General features: G+C 34.2%; 1 protein-coding gene across 2 annotated transcripts in view; it reads right to left on the bottom strand.

The window, feature by feature from the left end:
- LOC120340841 (uncharacterized) overlaps window positions 1-12,373 on the bottom strand; it is a 43,905-nt gene that overhangs the window by 7,319 nt on the left and 24,213 nt on the right. For both annotated transcript variants that reach the window (XM_039409219.2, XM_039409221.2), the window contains exons 9-18: window positions 11,435-11,511; window positions 10,645-10,760; window positions 6,627-6,748; window positions 5,897-5,988; window positions 5,605-5,753; window positions 5,446-5,529; window positions 4,659-4,780; window positions 4,385-4,479; window positions 3,029-3,233; window positions 820-922 (exon numbers count right to left, since the gene is read on the bottom strand). In XM_039409219.2, coding sequence (XP_039265153.1) covers window positions 820-922; window positions 3,029-3,233; window positions 4,385-4,479; window positions 4,659-4,780; window positions 5,446-5,529; window positions 5,605-5,753; window positions 5,897-5,988; window positions 6,627-6,748; window positions 10,645-10,760; window positions 11,435-11,511 — 1,165 coding nt within the window. The remainder of the gene's footprint in view (window positions 1-819; window positions 923-3,028; window positions 3,234-4,384; window positions 4,480-4,658; window positions 4,781-5,445; window positions 5,530-5,604; window positions 5,754-5,896; window positions 5,989-6,626; window positions 6,749-10,644; window positions 10,761-11,434; window positions 11,512-12,373) is intronic.

Raw genomic sequence — 12,373 nt, 5'->3', positions numbered from 1 at the left:
GTCGATTGGCCAAATTAGCAGTGAAGACTACCATTTCAAATTAGGTCTAATTAAGCTTGCTGTCAGCAACCAGATTGTTTATTACAGCGCTAGCCTATATTAAACTGCCTGTAATTACTTCATGTCGTTAATCGGAAAAGAACAGTGGCAGGAGAGGGAAGGGTATTTAATTCCAAATGGAAGATAGATTACTTCATGATCGAGACAGCAGCACATACCATGATGCGTCTTATATGCAGTCGACTTTCGATTTTTTTCAAAATTGTGCAACCATTATGCAACTTGCTGCAATATACCTGCTCAAGAATAGGTCCACCGAAAAAAAAATCTGTTTAAATAGCGGATATTATACTTCCAAGTAGTCCTACATACTTCATAATTGGGCAGATTGCACCTAGCATGGGTCAAACACGCGGTTATGATGTCATAAAAGCCAAAATAGTTTCGTCAACCCCCTGGCGGCCGTATTGAATACAAATAAATGCAATGTGGCCGCCAATAGCAAAAAGGTTGTGCACTCCTGGTTTAGTGCATGCTAAAATTTTCCCGCGGGTCGCACGAAATGTGTCAGCTGGCCGGATACGGCCCGCAGTTTGAACCACCCTGAACTATAATATCATTATCAGTTATAATAACTAAAAAAATAAGCACATTGAACAAGCATTCCACAAATGAAAATTATTTTGCAGGGCAGAAATTAATTTTAGACCAAATTGCAAACTAGGTTAGGAAAAGTTTAATAAAAACATCAGAAAAGCTTTAGAGAGAATTTACAAGACAGAAAAAGTGAAGTAGCATAATTATACTTAGAAACTCAACCTGTGCTTCATGATAAAGTATACATTGAACTGCTGCATTGTGAGATAACCGAACACAATGTTTGTTTCCTCGAACACTTCCCGATGATTGATAGATGTGAATTCTGTGGAATAAAAACACCAAAATTGAATTTTCCCTGGTAAAATCCGATCATTAGGAAGATCATGTAAAATATAAGAGTGTAATAGAGTAATTTAAGCCATGACAGCAATCCTAACATTATTCATGTCTATTATACAAGTTAAAGCTTCCATGCAAATAAACATCCTTTCAGGAGCCAATCAGATTAAAGTGATTCAAAAATATGGATGGCTATCTTTTAATATAATATGCACATCTGCTGAAGATGCCAGGCCAAGACAGAAAATTAAAAAAAATGACTTTGATGACTTTGGAAATTCAGATGCTCCTGCTGCTAATTTAGTGAACGAGTGACGTTCCTTCAAATGCCAGAAATTGTTATTTATAAGGTATAATATCCTTTAAAACAGGGCTTCCCAAACTTTTGAGCTCGCGGCCCCCTTTTAACATTTCAAAATTTTTTGCGGCCCCTGTTCAGGTTTAATAATGCTGAACAGTTCGAAATATGCATTTTTGATATTTTAATGACACAGTTAATTCTCAACTTTTAGTAGACCTACTCAATAACAAACACATATTCACTCAGGTTAACATTACTCAATTATTCAGTGTGATGGGTGCGAATGCTTTTTGCTGCACAGCAAGTCCTGTCGTGGCTCAATGTTTGTTAATGCAGGCCTCAATGATTATGAATTACGATGTCTGGCCACCGACATCATTGTCCTTTGGCATTGTTACTCATTCTTAATGATCAAATTTAGCATACGGCAGCAGTTTGTGCGACGCCAAATTAGCAGCAGGGAAAAAACTCACGGCGCACCTACACGAAAAAGAAATGCTGCCTCTGAATAAAATACAATTTTGTCATCGTTAATGAGTACTTTATGACTTTTAAAGTTTATAAACATGTAGGCCTAAATATAAATGCAAAAGGTCAACTTCTTTTCCTTATCATCTCTGCCTGGTTTTTCTTTGAAATGCTAAAAAAATCACTCATGTTCGATAAACACGGTTAAGCAAATAAATAAACTGCAGCAAGTAGCGTTTACTTCTTCTGTTACGTAACAATAGAGGTAAATACCACGTAACAGAAAGTAAACAACACAGAAAGGTAAAACGAATTTATTGATTCATATACACCACTTTCATAATAAAACATTTGGAATAAATAAAATATCAAATCATATATAAGTTGATATTTAACACAAATCTCTTAATTTTCGGGGCGCATTTAGCAAATCTCCTTCGGGAACCGCTGGCTTAACGATTAAAGCCGTCAATGTTATGCAAGCATGCGCAAATCGGGTTTTACGATCAGAATAGGCATTGCTATGCAAGCGCGATGATTCTACCGCGTTTACCCAAAAATAGAACCCAGCCTGAAAATGCAACCTAGCCTGTAATTAAAAAATGATTTTAATTCAAGCCCTACCTTTTAAAATAAGACCTAGTTGATAGATCAAATTTTTTTTGACCTAGTCAATAGCAAAAAATCTTTCCTACTCTTTTTAAATGGTTATTAGTAATCTATGTTTACCAGTTATTTTAAATAAAAATGTGTTATTCAAAAGTGAATGGAAATCGGTTTTCATATTTTGTATATTTGAAAATCTCATAATTGTCTACTTTGTAATTTTGTGTTTCATGCATGAAAATTAAAGACATCCCCCTGAAATAATCCCTAGAGTTATTTTTTGAAAAAAAAAAAATTGAAGACAATGTCTTATTTTCGGGATATGATAATGTATTCACTTGGAATCGTTAGATTTTTCTTTTACACAAGTTTTGATAATTGTGTTTCGAATCAAGAGTCTAAAAAAGTACATTAGATATATATAGTACTTTGTGTAAAACTAGTGTTCTCTTCGCGGCCCCCAAGATTCGTTTCGCGGCCCCTTGCAGGGCTGCGGCCCCTAGTTTGGGAAGCCTTGCTTTAAAATACATCTTGAGAGCATTGTTTGTCATTAACATTTCATTCATGTAGGAAAATGAATGCCGATTACCAGTATATCAAAACCACTTATACAATTAGGAAAAATATATTCATTCTAAGTGGAAAAAAAAACACAGACCTCAAAGCTTTGAATGAATAAATCTTAAGTACTATCACAAAATAATATGATCTTACTTTCCATCTTCAGTACCAAGCCACATTAAATCTTGGCCTGCTAATATTTTCTGCGCATCCCTCAATTCTTGTGAATTGTCACCTTGTCCAAGCAAATCTTCAAGGCTACCATGTAATGTGGATCCATCATTATCAATCTTCCAAGCCCCACCATTATGGTTATCTGATTTACCAGCATCGGCTATGGATGCAGTGTCTGGATATTCTGTGAAGAGAACTTTTTTTACTAATCGGTAGTGTATCTTCTGCTGAAAGCAACAGCCAAATTCCCACAGATTTTTTTAGCTTATAAACTATAAAATGTCCTGGCAATTTGAAAAGGCAGCACGTATTTACATAACTTCAAATAAGTGATTAGCAGAAAAAGTAAGGTTGCTGAACATACAGTTAGAAATTGTTAATCCACCTTTTAGAAAACAGATGTTCACTTCAATAATAGGAAGCAATATTGGAACTTAATTTAAAAACAATTATAAAGGATAACTAAGGCCAGTTTAAGCTGATATATCCATATGCTGAGTGGCCTGAAGAACTTTTTTCAGCTTTTGGAATATGTAGGAACTAACAAAACCACAAAATTCATATTGGGTACACTGTAATGCATATTTGTCCGAGCCTCGACCCAGGAAAATTTTCCTATCGTCGTAATATTTCTGATGCATATTTGAGAACGGCTTTGCAAGGGAGTTTAAATGTTCATACCCACGATTTACAATATTCATTCAATAACCATTTAAAGTTCTCTAGCTGATTTTAGCCTAGTCTTTCATAGCTCTCTCCGTACTAATTTTGATTACAGGAACTAAACTTCTCGGAGGATAAATGACCATTGAGTTATTTAATATGTATCTAAATTCCAGATCACAACTGAAAATTGAGTAAGCTATCGAAACCACAAAAATGAATTGTTTACCACCATGCCTGAAACAAGGATGGCAATGCTTGTGGAAACATCCTTTGTACATATAGAGTGTTTCACTCTTTCGCTTCACAATTGGTAAACACCAATTTGTACCAAAATTCTATTTCTATGAATTTACCATATGAATGTACATCTGCATTTTTTGAATAAGATCGCTATACCCAAAGATTATGCTTAATGTGCATTATGCATGATTATATAAGGTGTGGAACAGCTCATTTAAACAGAGACCACAAACTGGAGTTTGTATCAGAATGAAGTGGGAGTTTATATATGATAGGGTATACCTATATTTTAAACATAATACATAAAAATGGGATATCATACTTCATTTATATAGAAAAATGGAACAACTACTCATTTAAAGTTGACTGATACGAGGAAACAATGTCTAGATACCACTGCCCAGTGGATGTAAAGAAGAGAAAACTTACCAGAAATACTGGCTATTGTACTATATGGACTTGGACTATATGAACTGTTGCTCATTGTGCTATGAGGACTTGTGTTCTCTTCATCAGTGTCATCGCTAAGAAAGCAATGACAAAAATTTAGATTTGTCTTCGAAGATATCGCTGCAAATCAAGTTTGATCAGGAACAGATTCAATGAGTTGAGAGGTTGTATAGGTAGACTTTACAGAATGAAAACTGCCATCATTAGTAATGTTATGTCAGAAAAACCTAAGTACATTTTGAATTAATCTTACATGTCATCATCCCAAGCCATTATATTGGCAGCATCATTATTAGTAGGTTGAACAAGGGGGCCTTTTGCAACTTCTTGTAATAGAGTTTGTGCTGGAACAAGTCTACGTTCCCAAGATGGAACCTAAAATAATGTAGATTGTTTCTGTATAATCAAATTCGATAAATCACATGCTGGCTGGTGTTATTATTGGTGGCTATTGGCGATATTATTAGGGTGTGGGCGTGGCCACAACATATGAAACTCATACCATAAAATGAAACCCTAGTACTAAGCCAACATGTATCTGTAATCAGCAGAAATCCAGACATGGCCTCACGTATCAACTCATGCTGAAAAATATGAAACCATGGTTTCAAACCTTGTGTCCAAATACACCAGGTAAATCTCCAGTCACATATCCAAATAAGGAATCAGCTGATTTTGTGCGTTTCCCAGACTGTGGCTGCATGAATTTAGTTTTTACATAAAATACATCATAATAGTAATATAATAACCATCCCTACGGACGACTATGCTTTTCCATCCTAAACAATTTCACAGCTACACTATCAGGGCCTTAGAGGTATCTTCAAGCATTGGAATTGGAGTTAAAATGACTGTTTTCAGTAAAGCCGAAGCATCAGGTTACCTATATACCGCATGAACAGAGCAAGTATTTTCATTATTGAATGCAAATTTGTTAAAATATATTTTAGTTTCCTGATCTTCTACTTCTTGTTCTGAAGTTATAAAAAGGGGTTTTTGTTTATGTGTTTTTATCCATACAAAAAGTCAAAAGATCTTACTTGAGCTATGCAGCATATTTTTGCATGACATACAGTGATACATTGAGTCTGATTTGGTTCCGGGTCAAGAGTTAGGAAAACAACCTAGAAAGATATCCTGTTTTAATATTGAGAATATTGAATGATGAATACAAAAATAAAATAAAAACGAGTGTTTACCTGACCAACATAACCATCTGTATTGCAGACCCAAACTTCTCGAACATCATCGACATTGGAAGCCGCACAAGAAAATTGCATTCCTGCTCTTGTTCTACTGATTGGAATCGCCTTCATAAACGTTGGCTCCCATCTATTTTTTTGATTTGCTGTGGAACATGGTTATGCAAATTTATGTCAACATTGACTCAATAGCCATCAAAATCGCATTACAAGTTACATTGACCATTACGAGACAAACTCTGAAGTGCAAAGGTATAAGAGCATTTCCAAAATATTAAATAAAACCTACATAATCGACTCTTTGCATTTGCAAACATTCTTTCAAATTGTATTTTATTGTCATCTGTGAGAAATTCAAAAATAAATGTCTTCATTCCATCCCTGAAAATAGTTGAACGAATAAAATATAATTTCTACTAATTCATGCGACAATTAGATATTCCATTATGTGGTGCAGAATAGAAGTGAAAACAAGGTTTTGTGGATTCCCTAAGCTTTGTAAAAGACGTGAACACTGATATGTAAATTAATTATGTACTTTATATAAAAAATGAGAGTAACATCTAACTATAAGATTTTGCAGGTAGAATATGCCAAATTAGGTTACAATATAAAAGTATGTAGCTAAAACATTAATTTGCAATGTAGGCTACACACAGACTGAAACGATATATATCAAGAGCGGAAGAAGCATTTTCATCTTCCGACCATCATTATAGAAGCAATACTACCAAAAATATTGCAAAATATGTTAACAAAGAGTACATAACAAAATGGGATTATTGTTTTGCATAACAATTTTAAGCATAATAACTTTCAATCCTAAATGGATATTACAAGAATTGATGTGCAACATGTGCACATAAGGCCAAAATTCAGAATTGTTCCTGAAATTTTATTGCTGATGCGGCTTATCATTAATTAAACTTTCAAGTAAATTTCTGATGCTTGAGTACTAGAATAAAATGTTGTTTCGACAAGATGAATATTTGATGAACTGAAAGTAGGTAGATTCTTACCCGGTCGAGATTCCAAGTTCAACCCGGCATGGAGGGCAAATAGGTTGAAAAGATATAATTTTTTTTTCTGCAATTTGTCGACTGACATGACTTATTATTTCTTTCAAAGACTCATCTAATTGCTGTAACAAAAAAAAGATGATTTTAATGTGAAATACTATTTGTTAACATGTCGTGATAACTAACTTCTTGATATAAAAGGTGATAAAAGGTTAGGTCGAATCAAAAGTTCACCATATGGCTGATGACAGTTGTAGTCATGAACAAAAGTCTTTAACATGTGGTATTTTAATTACAATCTTGCTTTAGGTAACGGTGCGAGTGTTAGCTTTCTAACATCTGTGGTGTATCCGAGGTGTATCACTGTAGCATCAATTTTTATTGTACTAAAATAAATTGTTGTCTTTAACATTTTATCGCAGATCTAGGGATTTTTCTAACATCGATATCTCGAAAATATCAACTAAATATATCCCGGCAGTTTGCCACACTTTCTCATGGGCGTGGATTGCCGCGATATTTCATTTCCATGGGGATTTGGAGGCGATGAATGTGTATCCAATTAAGTGTACCGAAATAAATCATACAGTTTGAGTTTTTATTGCAGATCTTGGGATATTTCTTACAGCGATATCTCGCAACAGCGTGATACCATGAACACAAGTAAATTGATACGATAACACACTTAAAATGCTCGTATCGACCATGGATTGAATACTTTACATAACAGAAAAATCCGTATCCGCCGAAAAATTCGTTCTTTTTCATGAGAGGCCTAATTGCGGCGACTGTTACATGGAAATTTCCAGATATCGATCTCCCCCCTCCTGGATGCGCTCCTGAACGTATGTATTTCAACATACGTCCTATCGAACCTTACTTTATGACATTTTGTGTAGAGATCATATGCAAAATCCCTGTTAATCATGCCTCAGACAAGTATTTTGCAAGCCTTCGGAAACAGAAATTATGAAGGAATCCATTCTGTGACAATTAATCTATTTTTAAAATGTAGGCATTTTTTGGCATGCAGGTATATCCGTCACATCCGTTCTAGACATAACTTGTGCAAAGTGTACTAGATCAATGTTCCCAACCTCTTTTTCAAGCGACCCATAAATGGGCTATTCCGAGTGACTTTACAGAACAATTCCAGAAATTTTGCCTGTTGTGAGATGCAATATAGAGATGCAATATATTTTTACATTCAGAGCAACATATTTTGTTTGATTGTCCAATGATTTGCTTTATGTGGGTTGAACAATACTGCACTGAAGTTACAAAGAAGACTTACCTAGTAGATATGAAATATATAGTAAAATATAGGGTGACACTACGGGACGGCAAGTATTAACGTTTCATTGCGTTGTGCACTAATTTTCGTGCTGGTACAGCAAAGGCCCTCAATATCTTCTGTTGCAGTAGCTAAGGATCTTTCCTGCAAACACACTTTTCACGCTGTTCTGCAGTAACTTTACCAACTTCACTTTATCGACATTGCTTAAACCTTCCACTGCTAATCTAATATTTTTATGAGTCATACATAGACAAGATGTGAAAGAAATGCTTTTACCTGTAATTACGGTATGTGTGGGACCACAGAAAGTAGACAAAGCAATTTTGTTGTTTGGGTTCTCAACTTTAATAAATGTCTTGAATGATTCTGACAGCTTATACTTCAGATATCTTTTTTGCATTTCGACCATTCACCTTGGCTGAAGTAAAATCCTTATGCCTTGGCATTGAAAATATGATTTGGTCATCACTAAGAAACTGCAATACTCATCCAACAATATCTTGGCCTACTGCGTTTCCTTGATTTCTTTGCATTGCTTGTATGGGAATATGATTGCCATCACTATCCGATAAGTTTTCGCAAAAGACTTCCCTCGTTCCTGTGATGTGGATGGCAATGTTATTGGCCGTTTATGACCTTTAACTTGGCACTCCTGTAACCAAAACAGAATTCCGGAGGTATTTCTGGTTGCTTATCAGCACTTTTCGCCCTACTCTGTTTACGTCTCCTGTCTCTCTTCGTTTTTATGTTTCTTTGTTTACCTTGTTCTAATAGAGACTATGGCTACTACTATTTTCAACTAAAGACCGAGTAAACCCAGTGGCTAACCCAGCGATACATTTGTGCAAGATACGACACCACCAGATGGACCTATAAAATATGGCTCTCCCAAAATGCTGTTATACTGGTAGAAGCATTCCATTATGGCTGTTCTACTGTTCTAAACACTGCAGTCTGTTTCCATGTCACACATCTTTTTGTAAAATACTGAAGTCTTATATTGTAATACCAGAAAAAAGGTATATTTTTGTGACCCTACGAGACAATTTTCAATGGTACTATTCAAGTCCAGAAAAATATGACCAGATTAGTGGAAAAAACTATTCCAACAGAAAATCTGTCTTTGTTTTCCATCGAGTTTTTGAATCGTGGCGTGAGTTTATTCAAGTCAAATAGCTATTGCCAAGATTTTACGCTGCGATATTTCCCAAAATATACAATCTATGAGCAACACTATGATACCGAATATAAAATAATCAATAATTTTCACCACTTTGTTGAAAAAACGTGGAACTTAAGTAGATTTTTAGGTGACCCAGTTTTGAGTTGTGAACAATAGGTTGGAAAACACTGTCCTAGATTATTTCTTCATTTTCGTAAAAGAAATGGGTTTCGTTTTTGGGCTCCAGAAGTGTGTGTACCAATATGGAGGTAACTAAATTTGTTCGCCCATTTCACATCAAGTTGTGTAAAGCAGGGGTGTCAAACTCGAGGGTATTCGAGGGCCGCATTGCATTTTGGGAATTGTCCCATGGGCCGCAAACAGTTTTTGACATATTTTGATAATGTATACATAAAGCATATTTTTAGATAGGTGTAGTTTGTGACACATATTGTGATCTAATTAAACAGACAAATAAAATAATGTTATTTTCCTAAATTTCAAATGCCATTTACATATTAATTTCTTGCATTTCACTATTATTGCAAGTCACTGTAGTTATTACAAAAAATCATAAATTTTTATATACAACTATCAAAAACATTTTTGAACAAACTTTTGATACGAAAAGAATAATACATACACTACAAATGACTCATAGACCTAAAATTTACAAAAATGCAGAAAAAACTTAAGGTTTTTTATCACATTTGTCCTGACATTTGACATTTCTTTTGGGCCACCAGCTTACTAATATCAGGCTGAAAAGATTTACAGTACCAACTCATATTACCGAGGTCACATGATCATCGGTTAATTTGTGCAGTGCCTGATATATCACACATTTCATCAATTGCTAAGGAAAAATGTAGTCGGAAGAAGTAAATTTTATTTGTTTTTTTAAATTTGCAGACATCTTGTCAAGTCCAGTAGCAACTGTATTTCTTGTCAGCGATAAATATTTGAAATTTGAAAAGCTTCAACTGTTTTTACAGGGCAATTGATCATGAAAGCTCTATCAGTATACGGTACTTTCCGTTTCTTCTTAATCACTAAAGTTTTTTTTTCAAGTATTTTTTCGCTAGCTTGAGGTGTATCCATAATCGGGTCAAAACAAGAACAAAAAAATTAGTAATTTCTTACTACTTTATGTACTACTTTATGTAAATTGTCGTTTACTGTGTGGATAATCAATTTCAATTTGAGAAGTTTGAAAATGTATTACATTTGAATAAAAAAAATTACAGAATATTACAAGTATTGTCAAGCGTTAGAGGGCCGTATTGGAAGTTCCCTGGGGCCGCGAGTTTGACACCCCTGGTGTAGAGGGACTCAAATCTATGGGTAGAGGGTATATTCACTTGGCTAACACAGACAGTCCTCGAACTCGTAATAGAACTAAAATAGAAAAAATCGGAATAAAATTATGGCCTAACCCTAACCTGGTACACACACTACGAAAGTACCCTGTTTTTTTTTTAGATCAACTGCATATAAATGAAGATGAAAAAACATACCTAAGGTGATTTTCAAACAAAATCGGACAAGTTTGTACTTACAACATGATTGCATTCAATTTGAGCAGCTTGTCTGTGCATACTTGTAAGAATTTCTAAGTCATTTTGTAATGATTGTAGTTGTTTATCAACGGCATGTCTTCCCGGTACAGTGTTCCCTGGAATAAAAATACACAGAAGAATATAAATTCTAACCTTTGGAACAGACGCTTAAAATCTTTACGACATGGTAGTGGAATGCTGAAAGTGTTTTCTGCTTGGCTGAAACCAGTAGATTTGGTATATTAATGAAGAAAATGAACATTCGAAAACATTTTGTAGTGTTGGGTAAATAAGTTATGGATGTATAAAGAAATACAATTAATATAAAATATTTATGATGATCTTCTTATAAAAAATTATTGTTCAAACCAATCTTCCTATATTACACAAAGGAACATTAGATATTCTAAAACAAAAAAATGAGGAGTCAAATTCATTCGAAGAAAGATCAAACGCTTTTTATATGAACTACAACATAACGAGATCTTCTGTAATATGTCGCAAACTGTAAATGTATCTTTCTGAAATGACATGCATAAATTAGTAATAATATTCAATATACCGCATTGCAAATTTAAAAGTCGCAATATCTTCGCCCATTTTTTGTATTTCATAGTCGGTTGCACAATAGTTGTACAATGCTCGTACATGATCCTCCAATAGTTGTCCATGATGCATAATCATTTTGTATTATTTTGCAGGCGTACAAAATGTGTTCCACTAAGTGGACCAAATGCAAAATCCGACCTTGCCATATCGTATTAATAAAATAATAAATGTAATATCATACCTTTTAAATGCTCCACATCCTCAAGTGGAAACTTCCACAGAAATTTGTATTTATTTGAATAGTCAACCCCCATAGACCTACAATGATGAAAAATAATAAATATATCAAAAACTGAATAGTGTAAGCAAAATTGCATATCATGTTTATGAATCATAATAAAAAATCGTTTTTATGGGCTTTGAAGGACATATAGTTAAAATGTGGGATCAGAAAAACATTGAAGCATTAACCTTGAGGCCACAAAATTAAAACGTTTTGTTTGATCTATACAAACAAAAATTGCCCTAAGGCACAAGGAAGAAAAGACGTATGTGAACATTCTTCAAATACCTTGAATCATTCAAAATTAATAAATCCTGATAAATAGGATGAAAGCAACTTGATGCTGGTCAAATTCTAACAGAGCATATATTCATTAAATTTAGGGCAGGCAGTATTAACAAAAAAATTTTTTACTTGCACAATACGATATTTTGGCAATATGTCTATATTTTCGGTTGTTTTTATGACATAACCTTTGCCTCATATTAGTGTTTTGGTAATCTTTGGCAGTAGCATCACTGCATTCCATTAATTTTGAGTATTCCAATAAACAAAAAATACAAGTACAATTCAACTCAATAAGTTGAAGATTGTTCGACGAGTGGTATCTTCCCAGTTCCGGATGTGGTATGTTTGTTATAAGGTAGAGGTTAAAAAGAATATTATAAAATTTACTCTACGTGACGAGAACTCATGCCAGAGTTTCTTCATTTCTATCTGGACTTCTATTTCCACAATAATTGTTGGAGTTTTATGAAGGCTTAAAGCAACCACATTCCCTTGAAACTTGATGACATGTTCCAAGTAATTTACAGATGCTTTATATCTAAGGTTAATTTCCAAATCTTTGATACACCATAGTTTGAAGATCTAAATTATGGCAAAATTTATGTTAAT

The sequence above is a fragment of the Styela clava genome, chromosome 14 (assembly GCF_964204865.1).
Source record: "Styela clava chromosome 14, kaStyClav1.hap1.2, whole genome shotgun sequence".
NCBI classification, from domain to species: Eukaryota; Metazoa; Chordata; class Ascidiacea; order Stolidobranchia; family Styelidae; genus Styela; species Styela clava.
The sequence above is the reverse complement of the archived record's forward strand: the minus strand, read 5'-3'. Positions and strand labels throughout refer to the sequence as shown.